The sequence below is a fragment of the Nycticebus coucang genome, chromosome 9 (genome assembly GCF_027406575.1).
Source record: "Nycticebus coucang isolate mNycCou1 chromosome 9, mNycCou1.pri, whole genome shotgun sequence".
Taxonomy (NCBI): domain Eukaryota; kingdom Metazoa; phylum Chordata; class Mammalia; order Primates; family Lorisidae; genus Nycticebus; species Nycticebus coucang.
Genome location: NC_069788.1, coordinates 96,164,504 through 96,186,547, shown reverse-complemented (window position 1 = coordinate 96,186,547; position 22,044 = coordinate 96,164,504). Strand labels below are relative to the sequence as shown.

The window sequence follows — 22,044 nt, the reverse complement described above, 5'->3', positions numbered from 1 at the left end:
AGCCTGGGCAACAGAGACCTTGTCTCAAATCATAATAATAACAACAATAATGATGATGATGATGATGATGATGATGATGTCAACCACTCCCCAGGCTCATGTAGAAAGACTGTTGATGTTGTTAACAGTAAAACTCATTTCTGCCAAAGAATGGAAAAAACTAACAGAAGGGACACTGCTCAGTCTAAGTGGAGAAACAGTGTAATAATACGGTATCTGAAAACAGCATTTGACCTCAGCAAACCTATCTTCCAAGAGTCTCTTGTTGATATTTGAAAAGCCAGGTATCCTTTAGCAGGAAACTTCAGTTTCTTCCTTTAGCATCTTTTAGTAACACTTTGATGCTTCAGAAAAACACAAAGTGGCCGCAGTGTTCAAGATTTAGTAAGAGCACAGGCACGCTGAAAGGGAATCAGCATGTAGCTAAAATAAAACCTTTTGCATTCTTTCATTTTTTTTCTTTTTTAACTAGAACCTATGTGTGTAGTAGAATATTATGGACACATCTATGTCAACAGTCATAGCCCATGAAGTGCAGCTGAGGACGGAGAAGCAGACCAGCCTCCCCGCTTGGCGCAGACAGAGCCCCAGAGAAGCAGACCAGCCTGCTGTCTGCACCCTTCCTTTTGTTATCTGCCTCTCAAAGGGGCTCACTGAGTCTCGGCCACTGCATCCTCTCCTCCCAGGGCAATGACTATTGAGAAGGGACACCAAGAAAGGGGCTTCAAGGCGGATGGGAGGAAAACCTGGCCTGTGGAACAAGGAAGTCTGGAGGGCCCAGAGCATCATTCCCCACCCAACTGATAAATAATGCCTGGCAGTGCAGAGACCAGTGAAAGAGGACCAATTTCACACTGGGAGGACGGGCGTCTATACCCCCACACTGCCCTTGCATGCGTCTCCCCTTCTTTTCATGAGAGGGACCCACCTCCAACTCTCTTTGGAAGTGCTCCAAACTTTCTCTTTGTTCTTCCTAAATAAAATCTCTCCTTGCTACCCTGAAACTTGTGTGGGTTTACTTTGGCTTTCTATCCACACCACCTATGCCATTTCAATTGTATTTTCAGTTTCTACTCACTCTTGCTTTCAATTACCGCCATGCCTCAGCTGAGCTTTCTACGGTAAGGTCACTGGGTTCGGGGAACCCAGAGCCCTGACCCTCAATGCTATGGCTGGGGGTTGTCCCAGACCTATTCCTGCTGCCCACAGGTGTACCTCTCTGTCACTGCCCTTTCTGTACCCCTGCCTCCACTTCTCCAGCCTGACCCATGTCCACAGCCATTTCCAGGAAGGGTAGGACAGAGGGCGGACTCAGCAAGCATCACTTCTTCATTTGAGTCTGTATAGCCCACACACCCCTGGATGCAGGGGAAGGAGCCTAGTGTGTGTCTTTCTCCCCTCCAATCAATTCCCAATCAGTCAGCATTTACTGAACACCTCCAAAGTGCTCACACTGAGCAGGTCTTGCCAAGGGTATAGGACCAGAAGGGCTTTACTTGAGGAGAACAGTCCCCTGGCAAGATAAGACAGGTGCTTGTGTGATGTCAAATACATAAGCTAGAATGCACAAGTCCTTCGTCTGGGCTCCCATAGCATGCGATAGTAACAGTGAATAAAATTTACTGAGTGCTGTGTGGCAGGCACTGCCCTCATGCACCAACCAAGTGCCAAAAGAGATAGGCACGATTATCCCCATTTCCTAAATAAGGAAACTGAGTCACAGCCCAAGGTCACATAGCTTGTAAGGATTTACGGCTGAGCCAGTGTGACTTCAGAGCCTGCCCACCACTGCCTCAGCATCATTCTGCACTGTATTGTGAACAGTACTACACATGGCTGTTTTCAACTTGGGAGAAAGGGCTGTCTCCTGTTTATTGCCATGCACCATCACAGTGTTGAGAACACAAAAGGCGTTATTTGATCACTGTTTATTGAATTGACCTGGGAACAGGAACAAAGGGACAGCCACAAATGAGAACTGGATCACAAATCACGATGAGGCAAATAAGAGGATTTCAGAGTAGAAAAAAAGCCTGGTGGAAAGTGCATGTCTTCCGCACGCAGTGGCCCAAGTCTGCCTGGCACAGAGCTGTCCTCCCATGACCAGCCCAGCTGCAGGAGTGGAGGAAGCAGAGATGAGAATACACCTGCCTGGGACACAGCATCAGGCACCCTCTGCCCCTGCTGTGATGATGACCTGAGTAGCAACTACTGGAACAGCCAGGAGCTAGGGGCAGCCAGACAACAACTCACCAAACACCATCTTCATGACCTACAAAAGTTAAATTTTAAAAAAGAGAAAATACTGGGCGGCGCCTGTGGCTCAAAGGGATAGGGCGCCAGTCCCATATGCTGGAGGTGGTGGGTTCAAACACAGCCTCAGCCAAAAACCACAAAAAAAAAATAAAAATAAAAAAGAGAAAATAAATGATGGCAAAGAAGTGGAGAAATAGCGTCCCTGCCCATTGCTGGGGTTTCAGGCCCTGGGGATAACCCTGTGTGTCAACTCCTCAAACTATTAGGTATATAATTATCATATGATCCGGCAATCCCACTTCTGGGTATATATCCAAAGTAATAGGGAACAAGGGCATGAACAGATTTACACACCTGTGCTCACAGCAGCTTTATTCACAATAGACAAAAAGTGGAAATAACAAGTTTATCAACGAATAAAGGGATAAACAAAATATGGTACATACATACAGCAGAATATTATTCAACATTAAATAAGGAGGAAATTCTAACACGTGTACAATATGCTCAAATCCTTGAAGATATTATGCCAAATAAAGTAAGCCAGACACCAAAAGACAAATACTATCTGACTCTGCTTATCTGAGTTTCCCAGAACAGTCAAATTCATACAGACAGGCAGAGAATGGTGGCTGGCAGGGGCTGGAAGGAGGGTGGAATGAGGAGTTATGGGGTGCAGAGTTTCAGTTCGGGATGTGGAAAATGTTCTGGAGATGATAGTAGTGATGGTTGCAAAACAATGTACTTAATGTGACTAAACTATTTGCTTAAAAATGTGAAAGATTGTAAATTTTATGTTGTGTATATTTTACCACAATTTTTAAAAATGGCATAAAAAAAGAGTTGAAGGAGCCTGTAAAGTATCCAATGCACCCTTGGGGTTAACTTATATAAGAAAAGAGAACTTCTTCATAATAGTGACTAGGCCAAGACAAAAATGTTAATTACAAGGAAAAAAGAAAACTCAAGACTGCATAACAGAGTGCCGATAGCATGACCAGCACACTCAACTCTTCTGAGCATAGGAATCCTTTTTGAAGGCTGAAATGAATTCCTCAATCCCCACATAACAAGAGAACTTTTGGTACCAACTGACTGTGAAAAACATACATATAAACAGAGATACTACGAACTCAAGAATGACCCTTTGAGATGAATTGAAATAAATTATTGATGACAACCCTCTGCATACATTTCGAAAAGGATGGTACATGTGTGAAGGAAACATATTGTTTGCCCATCAGCAATGCTTGAAGCACAAAAGGGTTCTCCGATCCTTTGAAATAGCACCCCAGGCCCCTGGAAACCCACCACCCACAGGGTGAGAACTCCAGCTCTATACTAACAAGAGCCTAAAATTCAGCAGTAAATCTCCCTGGCATAGCACTAAACTACACCGTTATGTACAAATGCAGCTCCTCTCAGGAAAGAAAAAGACAGTGCCTTCTCTCCCAGAAATACAGCTGTGCGTTTCCTCTGGCAGGAATGCGCATTGCCCAGGCTGACTGGAGAGGAGAGTGCAGTGTGTTGGCAGCCCTCCCGCAGGCAAAGCCATCAGAGCCTGCTCTGCAGGGGACTACACCCCCCCACCCGCCCCATGCTGTCACCTCCCAAGGGAATTGCCTCTTTGGGGTGATGGTTCAGAACACTGGCACACCTCTCAATAATGATGTGTGTTCTATACAGTTTCCTGTCCCTAAAGCAAAACATCTGACAGCTATTTGGAATTTCTTAATGACTACAGACATGTCAGTCATTTAGATGTCATCCTAGTGTGAACACACAGAGGGTATGCCTAGCTCTGTGAAGGGCAGACCCTATTCAACAAGGACATCTCTCGATTTTCCAGAAATTTAATTTTTTAGAAGCTATATCACAGTGCATTATTGCTTATGCGGCTCACTGAAGTACCAGGAAACTAAATGTAAAATGGAGGAGGGGAGGAGTGAGGAAGGGGAGGAGAGGGGAAGGGAGGGGAGGGGAAGAATGAAGAGAAAAGAAAGAATAAGAAGAGAAAAGGATTAGTTTACATCAATAAATGTACTTTTCCAAAAGTAAAGATTTCTGTAAAAGAACAAAAGATAATTATTCTGTTAAATCAGTGCCTTCCAGAGAAATCAAACGAACCTCTGAAAACTGGTGATAAAGGATGAACATGGGAAACCATTCACCTATTTAGCTAATTTTATGATACTAATAAAAATGTGAGCCCTCATAAAACTATTGCATTGAATTCCTAACTCCAAATTACCTGAACATTTTAGCTCCCAGTTACTATGGTGTAGACCTAAAGCATCACTGGACTTTCAGTGGCCCAAAAATGGAAAGATATAAAACATTTTCATTAATAAAACCCCTGGGATTCTAGGAAATGATTATCTCTTCAATGGGCAAGACCTAGCAGATAATGAACACACACAAAATTTTCTAGGTAGTTTTCTCTATTGGAGAGATTTAAAGAATTTCAGAAGCTTAGGGAAAAGCAAGAGGAAAGAACTAAACAGCTCTTAGAAGGAAGAGATATTTGAGGCTGTTGCCAAAGCACACCTTGAGTTTGGGACTAATCCCCATTAGGAATTAAAAACTTGGTGCTGAGGGGAGATTGAAGATGGTGGCCGAGTAATAGCTTCCCTGCAACTGGGAACAGCAAGTCTGGGGAGACAAGACTCCAGGCATCTCTGGCCGGTGGGATCTGCCTATAATCATCCCTTTGAGGATACAGGGAGCCAGCAAGGGACTTCTGGACCCCAAGAGGAAGACAAAAACAGTGGAAAACTGGCAAGTGGTTGTGTGTGTTCGATCGACCTAATCACGCCGGCAACCGTTAAGTACAAGCAGCAGTGAGACTGCAAATCGGAAAGGCCTTACCTGTGAACTGTTTCGGTGTTCTTGGACTTGGCACTCAGTTGAACTGCCTTGGGGAGAGCTTCAGCAGGAGTGTGGAGAACTTTGGGCATTGTCTGGGGCCCCAGACTGAGCCACTGAGCTGGGCGTAGGAAGCCATTGTGAAAGAACTGCCCCGGCAAGCTCCGCCCTCAGGGTCTCAAAGCAAGGATTGGGTGGGTCAAAGTAACCTACTGACTGAGCAGCCTAAAGGCAGGGACTGAGTTGCCTTACAGCCTTAATCCTTAGGGGCAGAGTGAGACGGTTTTGGCACACTGGAGCCTTGGGCTGTTGCCCTGGGTAGAGTGCCGTGACGTCACAGCTCATAGCAACCTCAAACTCCTGGGCTTGGCACCACCCAGACCTCCATAAGAGCTGTGCAGCGGCCCCCGACAGGTGACCCCAACCTACCTGGCCTCCACATTCCATGACCAGGAACTGCGGGAGCCATGCAACCCTGAGTCCTCCCTCCTGTGTCCTCCCAGCTTCCACACTAGCCCGTTCATCTGCACAGGGACTCTGGTAGCTGCGTGCCCTTTGGAGCCCTCCCTGCCTCCCTGCACAGAGCTCTTCTCCTGGCCAGAGTCTGCTGGAGCCTTGGGCTCTCTATGCCAAAGTCACTGGGCGCCTGGCACTCCCAAAACCTTGCGCACCACCCCCAGCCCTGTTGCTGGATCCAGGTGTGTCACAAACCGGAGCTGCTTCCACAACAACAACTCCCTAGCTAGAGCAGCCCCAGAGGAACTACACAGGGTCACTCCCTATAAAGATCCAGCAACAATACAGTGATCCCGCTGGGGTCTAATCTTGGAGAGACACCTCCCCAACTCTGAGGACAGCCAGAGGCAATGGTGAAAAACAATCATGAGGTGAAATCAACAGAAAAACTCTGGCAATATGAATAATCAGAGTAGATCAACTCCCCCAAGGATCAATGGGGCAGAAACAGCACAAGACCCCATACACAAAACAAATAGCTGAGATGTCAGAAATTGAACTCAGGATCTGGATAGCAAATAAGATTGAATTAGAATTCCAAAAGTTATCTCAAGAATTCAACGGATTCAAAGACCAAATGACCAAAGATTTCGACACATTGAGACAAGAAGTTGCATCCCTCAAAGATCTGAGAAACACAGTAGAATCCCTCAGTAACAGAATGGAGCAAGCAGAAGAAAGGATTTCTGACATTGAAGACAAAGCTTTCAAACGCTCCCAAGCCCTCAAAGAAGAAGAGAAATGGAGAGCAAAAACAGACCACTCTCTCAGACAGCTCTCAGACCATTTGAAGAAAACCAATATTCGTCTAATAGGGATCCCCGAAAGTGACGAAGTGGCTTCACAAGGCAAAGAGTCTCTTCTCCATGAAATTATGAAAGAGAACTTTCCAGACATGCCAAGAGATTCCGAAATTCAGATAGCAGACAGTTTCAGGACACCAGCACGACTAAACCCAAATAAGACATCCCCCAGAAACATCATAATCAATTTCACTAAAGTTAATATGAAGAAGAAAATTCTGAAAGCTGCCAGACGAAAGAAAACCATTACCTAGAAGGGGAAGAATATCAGAGTAACTGCAGATCTCTCTGCTGAAACCTTTCAAGCTAGAAGAGGATGGTCATCGACTTTTAATCTCCTAAAACAAAATAACTTTCAACCCAGGATCCTGTACCCAGCTAAACTGAGCTTCATTTATGACAGAGAAATTAAATACTTCAACGACATTCACATGTTGAAGAAATTTCCCACAACTAAACCAGCTCTCCACGACATTCTTAGACCTATCCTCCATAAAGACCAGTGTAATTCTCCACCACAAAAGTAAACCCACCCCAAAAATTTTTGATCAAATTCCAACTTCCACAGTCGCAAAAGGATTAAAAATGTCCACCGGTCTCTCAAAAAGCTTATCAATACTCTCAATTAATGTGAATGGTTTAAATTGTCCTCTAAAGAGGCATAGGTTGGCGGACTGGATACAAAAACTCAAGCCAGATATCTGCTGCATCCAAGAATCGCATCTTACATTAAAAGACAGATATAGACTCAAGGTGAAGGGATGGTCATCTATATTCCAGGCAAATGGAAAGCAGAAAAAAGCAGGTGTTGCAATCCTGTTCACAGATACAATAGGCTTTAAACCAATCAAAATAATTAAGAATAAGGATGGACACTTCATATTTGTTAAAGGTAATACTCAATATGATGAGATCTCAATTATTAATATTTATGCACCCAACCACAATGCACCTCAAATTTATAAGAGAAACTAACAGAAATGAGCAACTCGATTTCCTCCACTTCCATAGTAGTTGGAGATTTTAACACCCCTTTGGCAGTCCTGGATAGATCCTCCAAAAAGAAGTTAAGCAAAGAAATTTTAGATTTAAACTTAACCATTCAACGCCTGGACTTAACAGACATCTACAGAACATTTGATCCCAACAAAACTGAATACACATTCTTCTCATCAGCCCATGGAACATACTCCAAAATTCACCACATCCTAGGCCACAAATCTAACCTCAGCAAATTTAAAAAAATAGAAATTATTCCTTGCATCTTCTCAGACCATCATGGAATAAAAGTTGAACTAAATAGCAACAGGAACCTGCATACCCATACAAAAACATGGAAGCTAAACAACCTTATGCTGAAGGATACATGGATTATAGATGAGATTCAGAAGGAAATCACCATATTTTTGGAACAAAACAACAATCAAGACATGAATTCCAGAACCTCTGGGATACTGCAAAGGCAGTCCTAAGAGGGAAATTTATAGCACTGCAAGCCATCCTCAAGAAAATGGAAGGAGAGGAAGTAAATAACTTAATGGAACATCTCAAGCAACTAGAGAAAGAAGAACACTTCAACGCCAAACGCAGCAGAAGAAAAGAAATAACCAAAATCAGAGCAGAATTAAATAAAATTGAAAACAAAAGAATTATACAAAAGATCAATAAATCCAAAAGTTGGTTTTTTTGAAAAGATCAATAAAATAGATAAACCTTTGGCCAACCTAACCAGGAAAAAAAGAGCAAAATCTCTAATTGGTAATGATGAAATGGTAATGATGAAATAACAACAGACCCCTCAGAAATTCAAAAAATCCTTAATGAATACTAAAAGAAACTCTACTCTCAGAAATATGAAAATATGAAAGAAATCAACCAATACCTGGTAGCACGCCACCTACCAAGACTTAGCCAGAACAAAGTGGAAATGTTGAACAGACCTATATCAAGTTCTGAAATAGCATCAACTATACAAAATCTCCCTAAAAGAAAAGCCCAGGACCAGATGGCCTTACGTCAGAATTCTACCAAACATTTAAAGAAGAAGTAGTACCTATACTACTAAACCTCTTCCAAAATACAGAAAAAGAAGGAATATTACCCAGCACATTCTACGAAGCAAACATCACCTTGATCCCTAAACCAGGGAAAGACCCAACAAGAAAACAAAATTACAGACCAGTATCACTAATGAATATAGATGCTAAAATACTCAATAAGATTCTAACAAATAGAATCCAACAACACATCAAAAAAATTATACACCGTGACCAAGTCGGATTTATCCCAGGGTCTCAAGGGTGGTTCAATATACGTAAATCTATAAATGTAATTCAACACATAAACAAACTTAAAAATAAAGACCATATGATTCTTTCAATTGATGCAGAAAAAGCTTTTGATAATATCCAGCATCCCTTCATGATCAGAGCACTTAAGAAAATTGGTATAGAAGGGACATTTCTTAAACTAATAGAGGCCATCTACAGCAAACCCACAGCCAATATCGTATTGAATGGAGTTAAATTGAAATCATTTCCACTTAGATCAGGAACCAGGCAAGGTTGCCCATTGTCTCCATTGCTCTTTAACATTGTAATGGAAGTTTTAGCCATTGCAATTAGGGAAGAAAAGGCGATCAAGGGTATCCACATAAGGTCAGAAGAGATCAAACTTACACTCTTCGCAGATGATATGATTGTATATCTGGAAAACACTAGGGATTCTACTACAAAACTTTTAGAAGTGATCAAGGAATATAGCAATGTCTCAGGCTACAAAATCAACACCCATAAATCTGTAGCCTTTATATATACCAACAAAAACCAAGCCGAACAAATAGTCAAGGACTCTATTCCTTTCACAGTAGTGCCAAAGAAGACGAAATATTTGGGAGTATACCTAACAAAAGACATGAAAGATCTCTACAAAAAGAACTATGAAACTCTAAGAAAAGAAATAGCCGAATATGTTAACAGATGGAAAAACATACCATGCTCATGGATGGGAAGAATCAACATTGTTAAAATGTCCACACTGCCCAAAGCAATATATAATTTTAATGCAATTCCTATTAAAGCTCCATTGTCATACTTTAAAGATCTTGAAAAAATAATACTTCGTTTTATATGGAATCAGAAAAAACCTCGAATAGCCAAAACATTACTGAGCAATAAAAACAAAGCAGGAGGAATCACGCTACCAGACCTGAGACTGTACTATAAATCCATAGTGATCAAAACAGCATGGTACTGGCACAAAAGTAGAGAAGTAGATGTCTGGAACAGAATAAAGAACCAAGAGATGGATCCAGCTACTTACCATTATTTGATCTTTGACAAGCCAATTAAAAACATTCACTAGGGAAAAGATTCCCTATTTAACAAATGGTGCTGGGTAAACTGGCTGGCAACCTGTAGAAGATTGAAACTGGACCCACACCTTTCACCATTAACTAAGACAGACTCTCACTGGATCAAAGATTTAAACTTAAGACATGAAACTATAAAAATACTTGAAGAAAGTACAGGGAAAACTCTTGAAGGAATTGGTCTGGGTGAATATTTTATGAGGAGGACTCCCCAGGCAATTCAAGCAGTATCAAAAATACACTACTGGGACCTGATCAAACTAAAAAGCTTCTGCACAGCCAAGAACATAGTGAGTAAAGCAAGCAGACAGCCCTCAGAATGGGAGAAAATATTTGCAGGTTATACCTCCCATAAAGGTCTAATAACCAGAATCCACAGAGAACTCAAACGTATTAACAAGAAAAGAACACGTGACCCCATCTCAGTGTGGGCAAGGGAATTGAAGAGAAACTTCTCTAAGGAAGACAGATGCACAATCTACAAACACATGAAAAAAGCTCATCATCCTTAATCATCCGAGAAATGCAAATCAAAACTACTTTGAGATATCACCTAACCCCTGTAAGAGTAGCCCACATAACAAAATCCCAAAACTAGAAATGTTGGCGTGGATGTGGAGGAAAGGGCACACTTCTACACTGCTGGTGGGAATGCACACTAATACGTTCCTTCTGGAAGGATGTTTGGAGAATACTTAGAGACCTAAAAATAGACCTGCCATTAGATCCTATAATTCCTTTACTAGGTTTATACCCAGAAGACCAAAAGTCACAATATAACAAAGACATCTGTACCAGAATGTTTATTGCAGCCCAATTCATAATTGCTAAGTCATGGAAGAAGCCCAGGTGCCCATCGACCCACGAATGGACTAGCAAATTGTGGTACATGTATACCATGGAATACTATGCAACCTTAAAGAAAGATGGAGACTTTACCTCTTTCATGTTTACATGGATGGAGCTGGAACATATTCTTCTTAGCAAAGTATCTCAGGAATGGCAGAAAAGTATCCAATTACTCAGCCCCACCATGAAGCTAATTTATAGCTTTCATATGAAGGCTATAACCCAACTATAGCACAAGAATATGAGGAAAGGGCCAAGGAAGGGGAAGGGAGGGGGGAGGTTTTAGTGGAGGGAGTGTAATGGGTGGGGCCACATCTATGGTGCATCTTAGAATGGGTACAGGCGATTGCACTAATGTACACAGCTATGATTCAACAATAAAAAAAAAAAAGAATTAGAAAAGGAAGGAAGGGAGGGAGGGAGGAAATTTTGTGTATCCAATCATGATGTTTAGTCGCTTAATTGTCCTCTAGCTTGGTATTATTATTCTGTTCAATTTTCATTTCATTAGTGTTACCAGCTATTTTACTTAATGAATGCCATATTTTATGATTTCTAAAAAAAAACAAAAAACAAAAAAAACTTGGTGTTGATGCCTTCAAACTCCATGTTTTCAAAACCATTGAAGCAGAGTGTTGAAGCAATCTGATTAACCCATAAAAAGAAGAATGCTTTTGGAGGGCAAGGCCACCTACCCTAGCTTGCTGAGAGGCTTGGCTTTGAGCTGTGTGCTTTATTTTGGTTTCAGCACTAGGGAGTTGTCCAAAGTGAAGCAACAGTATGAAGAACAGAGAGTGTAGGGTATTTCTGCCTGGCAACTGCTCTTGTGAGGGAGGGCCAACATAAGCCAGCTGTCAGGACAGGACAGTCCCCTCTTTTATAAACCCACTCTGTATTAGTCACGTGGAAGATGGGACCCAGAGGGCATGTAAATCTAAGTTGAGTCTCCAAGCACAGAGAACACCAAGAAGAATTGTGTGTTTATAATAACAAACAATGGTATTGGGGAGATAGAGCAGGTGCACAAAGAATCAGAATTCAATGCACTTATGGAGAGCATAGCGCTGGACAACTAAAACCCTTTGAAAGCAGACAGAGCCAGTGTTAACTTTCTCTCTATTAGCTATCTTTACCTGTCCCTGGGTCTTGCATAAAACCCTCTGAACCATCAGATGCTGTTTCTACAAGAGAAAGGAGACAAGTATAGTGAAATGACTAGTCTGTGCCTGCGCCTTGGGACAGAGAGAGCTCTGTCACTTATGGCCTGGGTGACCTTGGACAAGTCCCAGAACCAGTATAAGCATTCCAACCTCATAAAATTAAGAAACAATAATGGTCTCTTTGAAGGGGGTATTGTATGGTTTACTTTAAGTAAAGCTCATTGCCCTGTGTCTGACATAATAAACTGGGGCAAAACACATTAGTGAGTTATTTCTAGACTTTGACACTGAGATGCCATAATATTCACTCTGACCTCAACCAAATCCTGTTGGACAAATGAAAAAACAAGGCTCCCTAAAGAGATCCCTACATAGTTAGGGAGTTAATGAGTATTTCCCACCCCAGAAGTTACCCGTGATCAAAGATTGCCAGGAAAAAAAAAAGACAGAAACTCTGTTAAAGCTACCTGAATGATATTTGAATGCTAAACACTGTCCAGGCAATATTTTAAGTAATTATATTTTAAGCAGAATTTGATAACTTTACTGTTTACAGAAAAAAGTGAAAGTATACTTTAAAGGCCATTAAGGCCACCTACAGTAATCTCAGAAGGCAAAGGAAACACCAAAGATGAGCTGAGAAAGAGGAAGAGTCATACATTAGTCCCCAGGGGGTCAGTTAAAGCTAGTGTCAAGACTGTTTGCCCACTAAAGAATAACAGCAGAACCATGTATCATTATGTACATGCACCAGAATTAAGTCTCCAAGCATTTTCCCTTATTGATGAGACATGATCTTATTCCCAGAGTATAAAATGTCAAATACCCTCCTTAAAGACTCATCTGAGAGAAGAGAGCTCTGGGCAGAAATGGCTCTCACATTGAGGAAGTGGTCAGGACCACAGGTGGAGACCGCAGGGCTCATGTAGAAGACGCACCTTGGGGACAGCGGGGCAATTAACTCCTCACATCCCAGTAGAGCTGTGGTTTTTAACTAGGGCAATTTTGGACATTTAGAAATGTCTGGAGCCATTTTCGGCTGTTATAACTATGGGCACTCATGATGTTGGCATGTAGTGAGTAGAGACCATGGATGCTGGTAAACTTCCTACAATGACAGGACAGCCCCTATGACAAAGAATCACCCAGGCCAAACTATCAATAGTACTGAGGCACATTCTAATGAGTGCCTTCTAACTGAGGCACTGCCAATGTTAGAAGAAGGCAGAAAAGGACCATCCATGGAAAAACTGTGTCACAGGCTGTTGTCAAGAGAGGCTGTGCAGTCTGCTTTGTGGATGTCCCAAATGTACATTCTGGGCTTATCCTTAAGGCTAGATAATATCCTTAAACTAATTTGGAAAAGATTTGGTTGATAAAGCTTTAAAATTGTTTGCATTTTATAATAATTACCTCCCACCTCCTTTTCATCCCTTAGGGAAAGTAAGAAGGTAATCTTTCATATTAAAACCTGAGTCTTCTCGCTAATAAAAGAAATTCACATTATCTATGTAACATGAATCCTACTGAATTGTTTGTCTGGGATTTATAATAAGGTTTTCACTCATGCAGGCATGTTATAGATGCAGACAGACACAACTACACACAGACAGACACACGGGCCCTTTCCCAAAGTCATAAACTGAATTTAACCAACATTACATCTTTTTTACACCACTGAAAGGCAGTCATTTCTTTAACAATTCAACCTGCCCATTTGGGCGTGCCGCTAGTGTGCATAACTGATATCCAGTGAACATTTTCACTCCAATAGGTATCGGGATCTGTAGTGAAGCCATGAAGCTGAAAATAACACCCAGTTTCCAAAACAAGGATTTTCTCTTGCTTCAAATAATAATCATTTTAAGTTAACCACTTTGCTGCTAGATGTTAGTTCAAAGACACCTTGTGAAAAGAAGAAGCCTCCTGCCAAATGTGCGCTTTAAAGTCTTTCCTTGATGGCAGAGGCATGTGGGAGTCTTTGGTTTCCACCATTTGCCCTTTCCTATAATCCAAAGTTATTGATTAGCCCACCAATTGAACATGATTAGCACACTGAGATTGTCACCACCCTATCTTAAACATTTGGCAGCTCCTAAAGTTCCCAAGTAATCGTGGCACAGATAAGTCTAGGGTAATGTTTTATTATTTGTCCTTTGGATTTAAAAGCAAATAAACATTTCTGTCATATCCTTAGGGAAAGCTCCCCCCCCCAAAAAAAAAGCATCCTTTCGTTTTAAAGGAAATATCAGAAAGCCTGTAGTTGAGCTTGATAAACAGAGGCAGCTGCCAAAATCCAACTTGGAGTAAGAAAATGAAATCCAGTCAAAAATGTGACCTGTTCTCCTACAGCATTCAATTAAGTGACAGTCAGCCTGGCCCACAAGAAGTAGGGGAGAGAACTGCCCACTTCTAGAACCTGCCTGGGAATCCAATGTGTCAGCCTGCTTAATCCCAAATAATCGACCTTCCCAGCTAACTGCCCAGATCTCCCCCCTTGGAAAGCTAGGAAGAATTATTTTTACCATACTTAGCATGGTGTGCTAAACAATTCTAAACTCTACATTAGTGTCAATATGTGGATTAATGTATCTGACATTCATATTTTCAGTCCACCTGGAAGAGGCTAAGGCAGGATTACTGGTTCTAACCAAGGTCCTGCCCCCAACTCGCTGTGTGGCTCCAGGCAAGTCACTGAAAGAATAATGATGTGAATAATGAGTCTCACAGTGGTAGTATTTCCCAAAAAGTGATGCACAAGCCATTTGCATCTAAATGCCAGAGATGCTTTTGTCACCCCAGAGTAGGGCCCAAAGGTATAGCCCAGGAAATGTGTATACACAACACTAGTTCTCAACAATTTTCCCATCCCTTCCCATTCCTGGAGATGAAACAACACATTCTAGGCCCTCTTTGCAGTTACAGGTGGGCCATGTAGCTGGTACAGGCTAATGGGCTCTGACTAGAGGCCAAAGGTTTTAAGAACCAGTGTGAAATGCCCAGCTCTCTTCCCCTGCCATAGCAAACTGCAGACACTGAAGACCTGGCCAGGAGTGAGAGTAAACTGTTTGTGTGTTATCAGAGCACAAGCTGGCCTCCCCTAACTGATTCGATGATCCCAAAGGCCACCAATTTACAAGAAGAAAAGAAGACAACTTCCCAGTGAGTGGTCCCTGTGCCTTGTAGTTAACTGACAGCTGGAGCAGATACTTACCACAATTTTTTCTGTGCTAACTGAATTCTAATTTTGTTCATCACAGCAACGTGTTCAGCCCCCAAAGATGAAAAATGATTCCTCTACTCAAGGGGTTCTCAAACTTTACAGGAATCAGAATCACCTGGAAAGCTTGGTAAACACAGATTGCTTGGCTCCAAGCCCTCCAAGAGCTTTCACTTCTAGCAAGTTTTCAGTGAAAGCTGATGCTCCTGGTCTGGGGATGATGGTATTGATGTTTGAGGGGCCATACTTTAAGAATCACTGGTATAAGTCAATCATGGGAGTATCGGTGTCCTTCATCAGATACTTGCTTTGCTATCCTCCCTTGTAGGTGGAAATGGCCATGTGACCCAACTCCAAGCAATGAGATAGAAAGGGAAGTTTGCAGGGTAATTTCTGGGGAAACTTTTTTCTAAAAAGAATCCCTGCCAACATGATATTAAAAGAGAAGAAGGAAATTGCAGGACTGACACTAACTTCAATACTTAGTATAAAGCTACAATAATCAAGATAGCATGAAGGGAAAGAAAAGACAAATAGATCAATGGAATAGAACAGAGAGTGCAAAAAATAGACTCATGTAAAGTCAACTTGTCTTTGACAAAGGAGCAAAGACAATACAATGGAGAAAAGTGTCTTTTCAACAAATAGTGCTGGAACAATGAAACATCCACACGCGAAGAGGATGGCCGTTAAGTACAGACTTATACCCTTCATAAAAATTAACTTAAAATGCTCAAAATAGCTAAGTGTAAAATGCAAAACTATCAAAATCCTAGAAGAGAACATAGGAAAAAAATCTAGATGACCTGGGGTTTGGTGATGACTTTTTAAATATGACAACAAAAACACAATCCATAAAAGAAGTAATTGATAAACTGGACTTCATTAAAGTTAAAAACTTCTTCTCTGTTGCAGATACTATCAAAAGAATGAAACACACACACACACACACACACACACACACACACACACACTGGTAGAAAACATTTGCAAAGGATATATCTGTTAAAGGACTGCAATTCAAAATGTATACAGAACTCTCAAAACTCAACAATAAGAAAATAAACAGGCCTGGCACAGTGGCTCATGCCTACAATCCTAGCACTCTAGGAGGCCAAGACAGGTGGATTGTCTGAGCTCACAGGTTCGAGACCAGCCTGAGCCAGAGCGAGACCTTGTCTTGAAAAACAGCCAGGCGTTGTGGCAGGTGCCTGTAGTCCCAGCTACTTGGGAGGCTGAGGCAAGATAATTGCTTGAGGCCAAAAGTTTGAGGTTGCTGTGAGCTGTGACACCACAACACTCTACTGAGGGTGACAAAATGAGACTCTGTCTCAAAAAAAAAAGAAGAAGAAAAGAAAACAAACAGCCCAATTTAAAAATAGGCCAAAATCCTTAACAAACACCTCACCAAAGATGGTACATAAGCATATGAAAAGATGTTCCACATGGCGTATCATCAGGGAAATGCGAATTAAAGTGAGATACCACCACACACTTAGAATTCAAAAATCCAGAACATGACAACAGCAAATGCTGATGAAGATGTGGAGCAATAGGAACTCTCATTCATTGCTGGGGGAATGAAGAACTGTGCAGCCCCCTTGGAAAACAGTTTGGCCGTTTCTTACACAATTAAACATACTCTTATCATGTGATCAAGCAATCACACACCTTTATACTTATCCAAAGACATTAAAGATTTATGTCCCCACAAAAAACCTGCATAGGCATGTTTACAGCAGCTTTATTTATAATTGCCAAAACTTGGAAGCAACCAAGATGTGCTTTAGGAGAGGAATGTATAAATAGCGATAAAATGTAGTACATCCAGAAAATGGAATAGTATGCAGTGCTAAAAAGAAATGAGCTGTCAAGCCATAAAAAGACACGTAGGAAATTTCAATGCATATTACTAACTTGAAAAAGTCTACATACAATATGATTCCAACTATATGACATTCTGGAAAAGGCAAAACCACAGAGAGAGTAAAAAGATGAGGGTTTGTCAGTGGTTAGCGGAGAGGGAGACATGAATAGGCAGAGGATTTTAAGGAGAGTGAAATACTTTGGATGATACTATTAATAGCAGATACACATCACTATAAAATTTGCCCAAATCCATAGACTTGCAAAACCAAAAGTAAACTCTTAGGTAAATTATTCACTCTGGGTGGTAATGTGTTGATGTAGGCTCATTAATTGTAACAAATGTACCACTCTGGAAGGGGAAGTTGTACATTGTAACAAATGTACCACTCTGGAAGGCCATGCACATGTGGGGGCAAGGAGCATATGGGATATCTGTACTTTCCTCTCAATTTTGCTGTAAATATAAAACTCCTCTTAAAAATATTTTTTTTTTAAAGAGGTTCTTTTTATCTTTCCTTCAATGAGGTTGGGTGAAGACGTGATGTTTGGTCATGAGGCATCCATCTTGCAACCATGAGTTGACAAGCCTGAGCATGAAGGGCCAACATGCCAGGGAGAACAGAGCAGAGAGAGAGAACAAATCTTGGTATAACTGACATTGTAGAACTGGTGGCACCATTCTGATTCAACCTATCTCCAGGCTTCTTGCTATGTGAGGTTAAGGGTCCAAATTCTTAACCGATTATTAATCAGTATTGGGAGTGTGGAAGTTGTCAGAATCAAAATAGTTACTTATGTTAAAAATTCTGACCAACAGAGCCAGGGAAGGCTAGAAAGGGAGGGTTCTCATGCACAAAGCCTGGATAATAAGAACTATAATATCATAAAAGACTCTGAAAAAAACACAGCCTTGCACAAAGATCATTACAACCTTACACTAAAAAAATACTTCTGCCAAAAAAAATACCCCTGCCCAGCAACTGCCCCTCCAACCCTGGACTGGTCGTACACTTATTGATCCCTACAGCCAAGGTAATTATCTCAAAACAATTATGTCATCTTTCTCATTTTTCCTTTAAAAATATTTGTCTTCCTTTACCTCCCTGAATACATACACAGTTCACTGTGGCATGTGTATTACCACTGCAATGCCCATTCTTGAATAAATATGATTTTCTTTTAATGAGCCTCTCTTTGGCTGTTATAGAAGGTGACATAAATGGTGTCGGAAGTGGGATGGAAGTGAGCTCCCCTCATAGGAATCAGAGGCCCCTGGAATCAGGTGTGATACTACCTGAGCCCTTTGTGCTCCACATCTGTGAGTTACCTTTTTGGCTCCAGTGAAATGAGATTCTTGGGCTCCTTTCCTTTGGTGAGTTTTTGTTTGTTTGTTTTGAGGCTTTTTGGTTTTGTTTTGTTTCAAACTTTATGCAGAATCTGAGCTTGGTTATGAGGCTACCTTAAATAAAGGAACTCCCGTATCTCTTTTGTGACTATCAAAGTGGGGAGCTTTGTTTTTGTTTTAGGAAGGCTCTTTCTGCTAGAAAAGCAAGCATCTTTCTGGTTTGAGTACTCTGGTTTCTATAGAATTTACATTTTGTCTGTGATGCGTGTCTTTTCTGTTACATTCATTTTTGGTTCTTTCTACACATCTTAAACTAAAATATTAGTTTAATATTTTACTTGGTTTGCACACCCAGTTTAAAAATTTTGTGAGCACTCTTATTTTGATTTCACTTCACCAATTTTGGTGTGGTTACACATGTTGAAATAATTTGGCATGTTTTTTTCCCCTTATTTTTGAACATCTTCTGAAAGCAAAATTAAACATTCTAAATGGCAGCACATTATGGCCATTTAAAATTGTTTTAAGCTGCTATAAGTGTGGTCATTTGTGCGCAGCAATAGAAAACCAATATAGCAGGAAGTCTTAATTTACAATAAAGTGGACCTTTTGGCAACAGAGCTAAAGCTACATTCTCTGGATCAGCTTATCAGCAATAAAGCTGACATTCTGCTCTCCATTTGACTCCTCTATTTCCAAGTAGCTCTGAACTCCAGAGGAGAAGAAAGAGTTTTTATTTATTCATTCCATAAAAACCCCAACAGTCAGGCATTTTATTATTCTGCAACTGAAAGCATTCTTAAGTAATTCAATACTCCTCTTTAATTCTTTAGAACAAGGATCAGACCTGAGATGTGTTGGAAAGACCCAAACTAGAGTCACCTCAAGATGAAGGCCAAGTTTCTATTTTATTTTTGCTCCACAATAAATCCTCTCTTCCCAAGAGCTGAGAGGAAACATAATCAATGAAGACAAAGGTTTAATAATCATTAAGCAGGAAAAAGGTAAGTAAACTTTCCCCATGAAAAGTAAGAATTCACACCCCCAAGCTTTCTTAGTGTATATAATTTTAACTTCCCAATTAATCACCTATCGGTAACTGGCCTTTCAAATGTAGTTTAAATGAACGGCAAAGAACTTAGAAATTTTCTACCAAACTTTACATGTAGGATCAATTGTATATTCAGGAAATCTGCTTATATTCCTCTTCGAATTCAGTCACTCCTTCCAACAGCCACCCTCCAACATTTGGCAAATGCATTCCTTTTGTGCTGCCAATTCAATAATTTACATCTGTCAGGCCTTCCTAAAAGACTCCTGGTCTTTGATGGCGCTATAGGAAAACTGAGCAATCAGCATAAAGATGAAATGTGAGGTTTTTAAGGCTCAGTCCCAGAATCTGTTGAATGACCCATTTAAGAGGCAGCTTTAGGGAGGAGGAGAATAGTACCACTCTGTCTGAAATTCAAATTAGGGGAAACTAAGTCCCCAGATTTAGTAGCAGATGTAGTCCAAACAATTACGATGTCCCTCAGTTAGAATACAGTAATTAGAATTTTTTGGCAAAGGGGGATTTCAAAAGCTTTTAGTCCAAACTTAAAGAACCGCAAGGTGGTAGCTAAGAGGGTACCTCTGAGAAGTTTAAAACAGCTCTGAGACAGGGCTGCCATGTCCAGGGCAGGGAGAACGAAACATCTGAGAAGCAGAGAAGCTGAGCACTGCCGGTTTCCATGGTGACCACCGAAGCCCCAGGTGTTCACTCTAATGAGCCCCGGGGCTTAGGGAGCAAAGGCTGTGGGACATTCTAATAAAACACACAGCACGGTGATATTCAGTGAAACCTGAATGAGGAGCTACCCTGCCCACAATGACTTGTGAGACAGAGTGCCCAGCAACTTTGGGCTCTATGTGTCTGGCCCTGTGCCAAGTTGTTTCACACACACTATTTCATTTAATCATCACCAAAACCTTATAAAGTAGATTTAAGTTCTATACCCTTTTGTGGATGAGTAAACTGAGGCAGTTTACTTATCCAGGATCCCTGAGCTTATAAACAGTAGCTCTCATCCAGCTATGGAGCCTTATTCCTCTCACTCTCCTCTTAATAAACAAACAAACAAAAAACAAAAAAACAAACAAACAAAAAAACTCTGACACTTCTCAACTGGGAGACTCTCTTATATTATAAAGAGAAGTATAAACTGGGATTTCAGAGACACAGTCTTGAACTCAAAGTCTGAGAGTTCTTATCTCAGAGGGGAGGAAATCTCAGCTTTAGAGATTACTACTGAGCTATCTCTGCCCATCATTTCTAGATGTCATTTTTAAATATTGTCATCATAAGAAAGAATTCTCTGAAGCAGGTTTGAAAGGCTTGAGAATGAGGTAAACACTGAGTAAGAGAGCAGAAATGACCTTACACCTAAGCAAAATAAGTGTTCTGTGAAATCATATGAATGAGTGTGAGTTAAAGGGTTTCAGGAACCCCAAGTCAATCACTCATCTGCTCCACATGCTTATCGCTGATGCCAGGAATACCATCCTTAGTAAATAAATTCCTTGAGTTGAGACTTTTGTCCCTTGTTGAAAGATAAATATTCCCGACATGGGAGAAAATGCCCAGTGAGGCAATGGCAATCATTAACACTGTAGTATAAAATCATACATCAGGGTACTATTGCTGAGGAGCTAATTATTACTAATCCTGAGTGCTGAGGAGCACTCAGCAGTGGGAGGAGGGAGAGGGAGAGGCCATTAGGAGACAGGTGCAATGCACAGAACCATGTCTGGAGAATGCAAGCTTCTAGAGGAAACCGGGATTAGTCTGAAGATGCTGTGGTTGGAAATAAGATAGAGTGAAGAAGCACCAATAACAACATCGATGGACTGACAGTTCTCTACTTCACCGCAAACACAACAAGGAACCCATCTTCCATCTTCAGGGAGAAACTGAGTTTGTCTCACCACTTCAGAAAATCCGTATGGGTAAATTCATTCTTAACTCCCCTCTATTGTGATTGCAGAAAAACCCTCTAAAACACGAAGCTAGGCAAGAGGAGGGAGTTTGGGCTCAGTGTCTCTGATTGCCATTGGCCAAAGCAGAACATACAATCATGACATTGAACTATTCCATTAAAAGCAGACGATGGCCCTGATACTGCTCTGGATCCTGTCAGGCTACAGCCAACTGGATAGTAGTGGTTAGGGTGCAAATAGGAAGCAATACTCACTCGAAAGACTTTCTCCACTCTTGCAATGCTTTTCCCAAAGATGGTTCCAAGTTGGTCTCCAATTCCAGCCAATAAGAAACCAAAGAGTGGAATTCCAAAGATGGCATATAAAATACAAAAGATTTTGCCTCCTTCAGTGCTTGGAGCAATATTCCCATACCCTGGTGAGAAATATTAAAAAGAGAGAGGAAGAGTGGCAGAGAAATTAGAGTACTAACCACACAAGAATCCACACACTTTTTTAAAAGGTTTATACATTCCCTCCACTTCACAAGCTTTAGGGAATAGAAGTTCGTTTCAAAGGGTCGATACAGTCGGAACATTGCTCCATTGCTTCTCTTGCTTCTCTCCTTGTACAGTTTTTAAGGTTTCCTGGATCAGCTTGGCACCTGTAGCTCAGCGGCCAGGGTGCCGGCCACATACACCAGAGCTGGTGGGTTCGAACCCAGCCCAGGCCTGCTAAAAACAACAATGACAACTACAACAAAAAAATAGCTGGGTGTTGTGGCAGGTGCCTGTAGTCCCAGCTACTTGGGAGACTGAGGCAAGAAAATCGCTTAA

General features: G+C 41.2%; 1 protein-coding gene across 2 annotated transcripts in view; it reads right to left on the bottom strand.

Annotated features, from left to right (window-relative positions):
- The window catches only part of KCNK10 (potassium two pore domain channel subfamily K member 10), a 153,599-nt gene that overhangs the window by 22,882 nt on the left and 108,673 nt on the right, over positions 1-22,044 (bottom strand). For both annotated transcript variants that reach the window (XM_053603475.1, XM_053603474.1), the window contains exon 4: positions 21,484-21,644. In XM_053603475.1, coding sequence (XP_053459450.1) covers positions 21,484-21,644 — 161 coding nt within the window. The remainder of the gene's footprint in view (positions 1-21,483; positions 21,645-22,044) is intronic.